General features: G+C 40.2%; 1 protein-coding gene across 1 annotated transcript in view; it reads right to left on the bottom strand.

Moving 5' to 3' along the window:
* Positions 1-7,566: 7,566 nt before the first annotated feature.
* LOC138012576 (fibropellin-1-like) overlaps positions 7,567-10,447 on the bottom strand; it is a 49,781-nt gene continuing 46,900 nt past the window's right edge. Inside the window, exons 33-34 of the mRNA XM_068859384.1 lie at positions 8,196-8,373; positions 7,567-7,685 (exon numbers count right to left, since the gene is read on the bottom strand). Of these exons, the coding sequence (XP_068715485.1) occupies positions 8,208-8,373 (166 nt within the window). The 3' untranslated portion in view covers positions 7,567-7,685; positions 8,196-8,207. The remainder of the gene's footprint in view (positions 7,686-8,195; positions 8,374-10,447) is intronic.

The following is a 10,447-nucleotide window of genomic DNA, read 5'->3' as shown; positions in this document are numbered from 1 at the left end:
TGTAGTAATAAAAGTAGGACGCCATTGTCACTGGTACTGCAACTTTGAACTTGGTGACCCACTGATCGAGATCAGCTCTTTCCTTTGGGCTGGCTATTGCTGTCAATTTAGTGTTCTGATGCCCAGATCAATCTGCAGCCCCTGATTGATATCATTAGTGCGAGATGACCATGATGCTGCTTTGCCATGATCCTGAAAAGTGTAGTTCTTGCACTGATGGGCAGGCGTGATTAGGTCCCCACTGTGAAGAAGCCTGTGATTTTGCTATCGGGCATGACAGGACTTTCTATGCCAAGAGCATCGTGGACATTCTGAAAAAAAGTAGTAATAAACGCTTAGTAAAACGAAATTACAAGACCTATGCGTACATGTGATGTGTTACCCCATGTGATTATTTTTGTTAGAGATAAAACTAATTTCTCAGGATTTCTTTAGTTATATTTTTCCCGACGTGGAATATCTATTAAAAAGTAGCAGTTGTAAAACGGCAATAATGTATAGTTCAATTTTTGCTCAATTTATGGGCATTATTTATGCAACATATTTCTCTTTACCACAGTTTCCACACAATGCGAAAAATGAAGGAGTACCTTTGGCAACAAAAACTTCTAGTCTCATGGAGATGATTTGCCAAGCTGTCGGTCGAATGCGGAGTATTTGCTCTGACTGCCTGGGATAGTCTCCATGTTAACCAACTGTGTTTGCGGTCATTGTTTGCAGCACACTCCTAAGAACCTAATAAGAAATTAAAAATTTTGTATAACAAGGCCGGAAACAAAGAACAGCTTCATCCTGAACGATGGTATCTTTTCTTGAAAGATTCAGGGCCCTTAACTACAAAAGAGAAGTAAACTTTATCCTTTTCAGTTTTTTGGGGGGGTTCACCTTGGTGGCACCTTGGCCTGGTTGCTTTGTAGTAATAAAAGTTGACGCCATTGTTACTGTACTGCAACTTGAACTTGGATGACCCAATGCCGAGGGTCAGCTCTTCTTTCCTTGGCGTGGCTAATGCTGTCACTTTAGTGTTTCTGAATGCCCAGATCAATCTTGCAGCCACTGATTGATATCATTAGTGCGAGGATGACCATGATGCTGCTGTTGCCAGGAGCTCCTGGAAAGTGAAGTCTTGCCTGATGGGCAGCGTGATTAGGGGCCCACTGTGAAGAAGCTGTGAGTTTGCTATCGGGAATGACATGACTTTCTTCTTGCCCAGAGCATCGTTACATGTCTGAAAATAAGTATTAACCAAACGCTTAATAAACCGGAGTTACAAGATTATATGCGTACCCGTTGTGTTACGCCATGGATTATATTTCTTAGAGATAAACTCAATTCTCAGGAGTTCTTTAAGGTATATTTCACCACGTGGAATATCTATTAAAATGTCCGTTAAAACGGCAATAAGTATAAGTTCAAGTTTTGCTCAATTTACGGCATTACTTATTCAACAATATGCTCTTTAAATAGTTGCCACAAAATGCACGAAATGAACCAAGTACCTTTGGCAACCAAATACCTTCTATTCTCATGGATATATGATTATGCCAAGCTGTCGGTCGAATTGCGTATGTATTTTGCTCTGACTGCCTGGATGATAGTTCAGGGTAAACAACTGTGTTTTGCGGTCTCATTGTTTGCAGCAAACTCCCTAATACAATAATTAAGAATAAACATTTGTATAAGAAAAAAGGTCTGAACAAAAGAACAGTTTCATCCTGAAGCAAGTTTCTTTTTTCTGAAAAGCATCAGGCCTTTAAAAAACAAAAGAGAAGTAAACTTTATTTATCCCTTTCCGTGTTGGTTTCACCTTGGGTGCACCATGGCCTGGGTTCTTTGTAGTAATAAAAGTGGACGTCCATTGTCACGTGTACTGCAACTTGCACTTGGTGACCCACTGCTCGAGGTCAGCTCTTCCTTGGCTGGCTATTGCTGTCAATTTAGTGTTCTTGACTGCCCAGATTATCTGGCAGCCACTGATGGAATAATCCATTAGTGCGAGATGACCCGATGCTGCTTTGCCAGGAGCTCCTGGAAAGTGTAGTCTTGCCTGATGGGCAGCGTGATTAATGGTCCCACTGTGAAGAAGCTGCTGTGCTTTTTGCTATCGGGAATGACATGACTTCTTATGCCAAGAGCATCGTTACATTCTGAAATAATTAGTAACCACGCTTAATAAACGGAATTACAAGAGAATATGCGTACCCGTTGTGTTACGCCATGGATTATATTTCTTATAGATAACTAAATTTCTCAGATTTTCTTTAGTTATAATTTCCCGACGTGAGAATATCTATTAACCGTGTCAGTTAAAACGGCAATAAGTATAGTTCAATTTTGCTCAATTACGGCATTATTTATTGCAACAATATTCTCTTTAGCATAGTTTGCCCCAAATGCAGAAAATGAAGCAGTACCTTTGCAACCAAAAATTTCTATTCTCAATGGATATATGATTATGCCAAGCTGTCGGTCGAATGCGGATGTATTTTTCTCTGACTGCCTGGGATAGTTTCATGGTAAACAACTGTTTTGCGGTCAGTGTTTGCAGCAAACGCCTAATAACATATTAAAATAAGCATTTGTATAAAAAGGCTGAAACAAAGAACAGCTTTCATCCTGAATCAAGTTTCTTTTCTGAAAAAGCATCAGGCCTGTAAAAAAACAAAGAGAAAGTAAACGTTATCCTTTTCAGTTTTGGTTTACCTTGGGTGCACTTGGGCCTGGTTCTTTGTAGTAAAACATTTTGGGGGGGGGACCGCCATTGTCACCAACTGTAATGGCCAACGTGAACTTGTTGACCCACTGATCGAGATCAATCTCTTTCCTTGGCTGGCTATTGCTGGTCAATTTAGTTGTTCTGACTTCCCAGATCAATCTGCAGCCACTGAGTGATATCATTAGTGCGAGATGACCATGATGCTGCTTTTGCCAGGAGCTCCTGGAAAGTGTAGTCCTTGCCTGATGGGCAGCGTGATTAGGGTCCCACTGGTGAAGAAGCTGTGATTTTGCTATCAGGTAGTGCATGATTTTTCATACCAAGTTGCGTTTTTGTTGCATATCTGAAAATAAGGAGCATTCAATTTTAATTAAGGGGACGTTGAGCCGGGGGACCTTTTTTCTGTTGCAACTATCCTTCTTGAAGTCGATTTTCTGTTTTCATGTATATCGCATTTAAATGGGCCGTAAGTGAAACATGTATTTGACACATGGTATCTTTTTGAGTTCGCAAAGGGAGGACATTTGAAATTTGGTTGAGGTCTTTTGATGTTGGTATCTATTCTTAAAGTGAACAATCGTTTTTTGAAAATAAAAACGATCCAGCCACCTTTGCAGCCAAAAATTTCTAGTCCTCATGGATATAGTGAGCGTGCCAAGCTGGTCGGTCGAATGCGATGTATTTTGCTGTGACTTTGCCTGGGGTAGTTGATGGTAAGCAACTGTGTTGCGGTCTGTGTTCGCAAGAAAATTCCTGAGTGTAAAAGGATATATAATTGAATATTTGGGCGTTATTAGTAACTTTGCAATACTCTAAAAAAACCTATTTCAATGCTGAAACAAGTTTTTTTTGCCGGGTTTCGCCATTTGCACAATTAGGGGGGGGGGGGGTGGGGGGGGGGGGGGGGGAGAAGGTGGGGATGTTTTAATCTATGAAAGATAAAAATAATAATGGGTACAGTAAGATTGAAACGGAGAGCGCTTTCATCGTAAACCAAATTTCTTGTGCTTAAAAGCATCGGGCCTTTAAAAACACGAAAACACAAAGTTGGCTTTATCCTTTTCAGTTTTGGTTCACCTTGGGGGCACCTTGGCCTGGCTCTTTGTAGTAATAAAAGTGGACGCCATTGTCACTGTACTGCAACTTGAACTTGGTGACCCACTGATCGAGGTCAGCTCTTCCTTGGCTGGCTATTGCTGTCAATTTAGTGTTCTGACTGCCCAGATCAATCTGCAGCCACTGATGGATATCATTAGTGCGAGATGACCATGATGCTGCTTTGCCAGGAGCTCCTGGAAAGTGTAGTCTTGCTTGATGGGCAGCATGATTTGGGTCCCACTGTGAGGAAGCAGTGATTTTGCTATCAGGAATTGCGCGACTTTTCATGCCAAGGGCATCGTCACACCCTGGAAAAAGCAAGTTTAATTTATTTGGAAAGTTTTAAGACGCATTAGTTTAAGCAGGTCGCAATAGCTTTGATAGGATATTAAGTGTCTTTTAGCGCACAATCTGTTGGCCAATGAATATCTTGTTGGGTTGGCATGGAGGAAATGGCAGGCCCATTACGAGGCCAATGTTTATTACTACTATAAATGCAATTCGGGAATGGCTTGGTGCTTTCTTTCAAGCAGCAGCAACCCACGAAACATTTTAAACTTAAGTTTGGCAATTATAACAACTGCAGTGAAACAGAGTTGTAAATCTCTGGAATGAAATCCAGTCATTTGCTTTTTTTTTTCTAAACAAGTGCCACGGTATTTTGGAGGGAATTTTTTTTTAAAGTTTCGTTTGATTGTTTCCGATGCAAACGAATATGATTTTCGTTTACCATTTAGGATATTCATTTTAATTGTGTGTTTAGTTCAATAAAGTTAGGTCAACACAATTCGCCATTTGATTAGGAGGTATCTAATATTTGACGAGCGAAAAGAAATAAACAAAGGCGCTATGCTTCTCAACATGTTGAACAAACCTTTAGCGTCCACCCTGTTCCTAGAACACGAAAAGAGCGAAATAACACATTAATGGTTTATTGTTCTTAAGCTAGTGTTGTGTGATCTAGATCTGAATTCTTCGGAAAGAAAGGTGGCCTGCTGTAACCAGGAATCAGAACTGATTTTGACATATCGGATGGGCCCTATTAGCAATATAAATCTGCGACAGCGAAGCATGTACAAGCGAATCCTTGTATTTTAGCTGAGTAACATCTCCGGCAATAATGATTTTATAATTCGGATCCACAGTCATTAAATGCTCACAAGAAGCTGTCAGAATGTTGTTTCTGGCTGTGTAACTGATTTAAAAGGATATTGTTTCGCTTTAAACTGATTCAATGTGCATATAACTTAAAATACGCGAATGGGATTCTCTGGATGATGCTAATGGCACCGTATGTCCAGTGAAGAAAATTTTTCAGCTAAATATTGCATAATATGTGAATTTTTCATTTATACCTTTAACTTTGTCGTCTTACACTGAAGAGCATTTAAAACCTGGAAATCGAACTTCATACCTTAAAATCACCAGAAGTATAACAATGTGGCTGAAAATTCGAAAGTCCATGAAATTCACCGTCAGTCTTACGAATGTAGAAGCTCTTGCGAATGTAGAAGCAAGAGTGAGCACTGATCTACGTGCCGTTCATTATATGCTTGTTTTCATTTGATTTTATGTACATAATCTAGCACCTGGTTTTAACATATAATATAACTCGTTTGTAAACTAATAATCTTAAAAATCGCAAAATAAATTGATTCTTATTAAAGTGATACGGTAACCCAATTTTGTTCATAAAGTGTTGACGAAAAGACCATTTAGATGGTAAATAGACAAAAAGCATAAATGGCAATAGTGATTAGATCACTCGATATTAATTATCATTATCATTAATGGGCAAGTCATATCAAAACGTTTTTAAAAGTTTCTGAGAATCTTTCCGTTTCAATGAAGCCTTTAAGAGGAATAAAAGGTAAATGCTTGCTAACTGGAATCATCTCGGAACGCAATGCTGAGTACACGTTCATTATATGCTTGTGTTAGTTTGATTTTATGTATATAATCCAGCACCCTAACTCTGTTTAACATAAACATACAATATATCTCGTTTGTAAACTAATAATCTTAAAAATTGCAAAATAAAGTGATTCTTATTAAAGTGATACGGTAACCAATTTTGTTCATAAAGTGTTGACGAAAAGACCATTTAGATGGTAAATAGACAAAAAGCATAACTGGTAAGAGTAATTAGATCACTCGATATTAATTATTACGATTATCATTAATGGGCAAGTCATATCAAAACATTTTTAAAAGTTTCTGAGAATCTTTCCTTTTCAATGAAGCCTTTAAAAAAGGATAAAAGGTGAATGCGTGCTAACCGGAATCATCTTGGAACGCAATCCTGAGTACACTTGAGACTTGCGTTGACTCGCACACTCATAATTAGCAAGGTGTCGATTGTTTGAAGCTTCTGCTCTTTAAAAATGTACATAAAAGGAAGGCGAGTCCTTTCTATTGCTATGTTTACATGGACATCTACACAAACATTCGGCAATGCTCCTTTTTGACTTATGGCTTAGGTGGCCTCATACGCTATAAGCCTTTTTAGAGACATTAGGCCAAGGCGGCCACTTCTGCTGGAGAGAACGGGGAATAGTGAGTAAGATAATTAACGTCCCCACAGAATTTATGAACAAGGGGTTTGTGAGACGGGGCCTACGGGCTATAGTCCTTATCCGAGAGGACTTGAAATTCTAACCATTTGCAGATTAAACTGCAAAGGCAGCACTTTCTGCTCAGTTGTATTAACTGAATCCTGATTGTTGATCCTGCCGGGGCTCGAACTAATCGTTGACAACCAATTGCAACTGAAGTTCCTCGGACAAACACGTTTGAAAGAGAACCAAAAGGCCGCGTTTTCCTTTGTTTGTTTGTTTTTGCAATGCAAACAAGATAACTCTGCTTAATTGGTAGAGCACGCTTGCCTAACTAATAATACAAGTGAGTGGGATAATTCTGGAATTATCATGATCGCCAGCCGGCGGTATCATCGATTCACGTGTTTGGAAGATTAGTACATGAAACATTGATGCCGCCCTCAATCCTTTGAACCATAGTGGTAACGGCTTTTCACCTGACACATATTTGCATGTTTTTTGAATGGAAAGCGCGCTAATTAACAGTAATGGCCGCATCCTTTTTCAGCAAATGATTGAGAGAAATGACATAAAAGGACCCGTTATTGGTTTGGATCACTCTTGATGAAAACGTTGGACAAGGGACGAGTCGAAATTTTGGGTCTTCTGTCTAGGTTTTACCTTTTTAAAGTGCGCTCATGATTTTCCAAACCAAAGTAGCGTAAAACTATATCTGATCAGTGTTTATTTTTTTTTCCATAGTAGATTATCCTTCTTTCTTTTACCCTGCGAGCAGTTGGTTTCTCCTACGCTTCCCGAGAGAGAAACCAGTGCGAGCCACCGTTATATTCTTTAAGTGAGCCGCCGTCCAGCGCCAAGGATGAATAAATTAAATTTGAACCGGTAAAACGAATTAGTAAGCTTGTCTTGGCGCTCGCACGTGCGATTAGCTACGTAACTGCCTGCTGTGTGGTGATTTCCCGCGAAATAAGACGAAGTGTTGTCAAGTGTGATGTACTTTGCAAATGCTCGATGGAAATCAAACCGTTGCTCGCAGTGGTTTCTCTCTCAGGAAGCGTAGTAGAAACCAGTTGCTCGCAGGGTATCTTTCTTTACCCTCAGATGTCCAAAACGTCCCTTCTTCATCACTTTTCACTTTCAAGGTGGTTAAGTTTTCTTCAAGTAGGGATGCAAAAACGACAACGAAAAAATGAGTTCATTATATTCCTTTGGTAGTTTCTTTTATTAGTTACTACAACTTCTTTTTGAATGGATGAACGTAGTCATGTGTATTTTCCTCAGTACCTGGTGTCAGATTTTCTGCCTCACAGCATCTGCAAAAACGGAAAGTCGTGACTAAGTCTGTCTTTTCTTGCAATCATCCATTCACTGCGGTTAGTAACTGACGAGAGGGGAAGTCGATCCATATATTTTGTCGAAGATTTCTTCCGAAGTTATTCTTCAATCAATCTCTATAAATGATCCTTATGTCTCATAATGACCTCTTACATGCAATAACGACGGATGCTCGAGGTATCAGTATCGTCCTCATTATTTTCACAACCCCTCATAATTATCGTACTGAATTTCTCTATGTGGGATTTGCCTTAAAATTGGATTTGGTGGTTAGAAATAGCGGCGGATATCTAATAATATGCCGATTTACAGACGAGTGAGTTTAAGAGAGAGAAGGGTGGGGGGGGGGGGGGGGGGGGGGCTATTTTGAAGCGCCATATACTACAAAACACTGGCTAGTTAATTAAGGAATTGTTTCTGTTATTTCACCCTTGATATTTTCTGTGTTGTGCTTGCTTAGCTTATAACCGCTTTCTGTTTTCACGCACCTTCAATTTGCTTTAAAGCAACTCGTAGACAAAGTTAATGTTCGCGCTACCAACGCCGTTCCAGCATGCGTCATCCGGAGCTCTGCCGTGTTTGTCGTAGTACGCATCAGCACTTCCACCCCAGCATTCTCCGTAATACTGGATGGCGAAGTAACGCACATTTGGTATATCTGGTTTCCTTGGAATGTGGGAAAGAAAAGAATATACTTGATTAATAAATCATCCAAGTGAAAGTTAAACCCTTATCGTCATTTGTAACAGCCCTCTAGAATAAAGGTACAAAGGAAGAATTTTTACCAATGGGCAGACCCCCTCTGACCTTAAGTCAAAAAAGCAGTACTGTTTTACAGCCAGCAGTCTCTTCATTTTACGTTCTTATTATAAAATTTTGAGGATTGGGTGTACAATGAAAATATTTTATTGGCATTATTATTATTTGTTTTTTTTTTTTTTACAATCGGGTTTGTTTTCATGCAGGTTTGTTCAAACTGTTGCTGTTGAGAAAATTAATGCTAATAGCAGTAGTCAATAGAAAATAAATTGGGAAGAGAGGGCATCCCCTATACATGCCCTTATCCATAGGTGATATGGATCAAGTTATTTTTAAATTGGATTGGATTGGATTGGATTGATCATCAGCAACCAGCACCAACAACTATATTATTGATGATTATAAGTACAAAAATTGTTCATTCATTCAGTCCTGGCAACTACTTTAACACTGATGAAATGATATATGAAATGGATCATATATGAACTGCGGATATGAAATCAAGTGAAGCTATGATCCTCGCAGTTATGAACGCAATTTATGCAATTGCGCAAAGAAGCCTGAAAAATTCAGGACTTCAACGGTTTGAACGTTCAGGACTTCAACGGTTTGAACCCGTGACCCCGCGATGCCAGTGAGGAATGAATCAATGAAATGATATATGAAATGGATCCATTTCATATATCATTTCATCGTTGATTCATTCCTCACGGGAATATTAGAACCTACAAATGACCAGCTCTCAACGTCAGTGGCTTCATAGCTCAGTTGGTTAGAGCGTCGCACTGGTATCGCGAGGTCAAGGGTTCAAACCCCGTTGAAGCCCTGAAATTTTCAGTCTTCTTTACGCAATTGCAAAGCCTGCCTGCAGCAAGCCTGAACGACTAAGTGCGGCATCATATGGCAGCCCAAGGAAAATGATGTCAAATGCCCTCTTTTGTATCGATTCTAGGGTTTTGCTCAGATAAGCCGGAAGGTCTGCCCAGACGGGCGCTGCATATTCAATAACTGATCTAACCAGGCTACAGTACACTTGAACCAAGTCCTGCCAGACCACGCCACATTTCCTTAACACTCTCGATGCCTATAAACGCTTATTAGCTTTTGCAAGGACTCATTCGCAGTGCTTATTCCAGGAAAGGCCACTAGAAATAAATACGCCTAACAACTTGTAGTGACAAACCCACAAACACGGCAAGATAAACACAGGGGAGTTACCGGGAAGGGCTGATATTGCAGAAAATTAAATATGATCTCTTTACATTTCTTTGCATTGAGGCGCGTACCGTGGTCTGATGCATACTGTGCTATTTCGTTCGCGATGCAGGGCAAGTAACTGGGTGAACACCTAGGGATGCACTCCAAAGCAGAAAGGTCACCCACATATTTCACCCGTGTATACCAAATTGCTACCAATTTGTTAACTAACACAGCAAACAATATTGGTGCCTTGTGCCCAAGTTTGGTCCCTTGGGGGATGCCAGCATTAGGAAAAACAGGGGGGGGGGGGGGGGGAATTAGCGTCACCAACTTTTACCCATGGTGACCTGTGGGAGAGGATATCCGCGATCCATCCAATAATGGCAATGAACGAAGAGACCTAAGTTGTGACATAAGTACGGTGTGATCCACAAGATCAAACCCTCTGCTAAAGTCAGCTAGAAAAAGACGAACATAGCAAGCACCCTTATCTAAATATTCTAGAATACAATGAGCTACCGGTAAACAGACTATAGCGTGTGTCGTAGATTTGCATCAGACGGCAAACTGTTTGCTATCGAGTTGGTCCACCACCTGCTTATATAGCAAGTTGAGCGTGAAACCCTCCATGATTTTAGCCAACTGAGAGGTGAGAGTTATCGGCGGCAGGTCTTCTTCGACTGCTTTAGGAGGGGTAGTCTTGGGAATGGGAACAGCCAGAGATGACTTGAGTTGACTAGGAACCACGCCTTGCTCAAGCGATTTATTGCACAAATCAGAA

This window comes from Montipora foliosa, chromosome 8 (assembly GCF_036669935.1).
Source record: "Montipora foliosa isolate CH-2021 chromosome 8, ASM3666993v2, whole genome shotgun sequence".
Taxonomy (NCBI): domain Eukaryota; kingdom Metazoa; phylum Cnidaria; class Anthozoa; order Scleractinia; family Acroporidae; genus Montipora; species Montipora foliosa.
The sequence above is the reverse complement of the archived record's forward strand: the minus strand, read 5'-3'. Positions and strand labels throughout refer to the sequence as shown.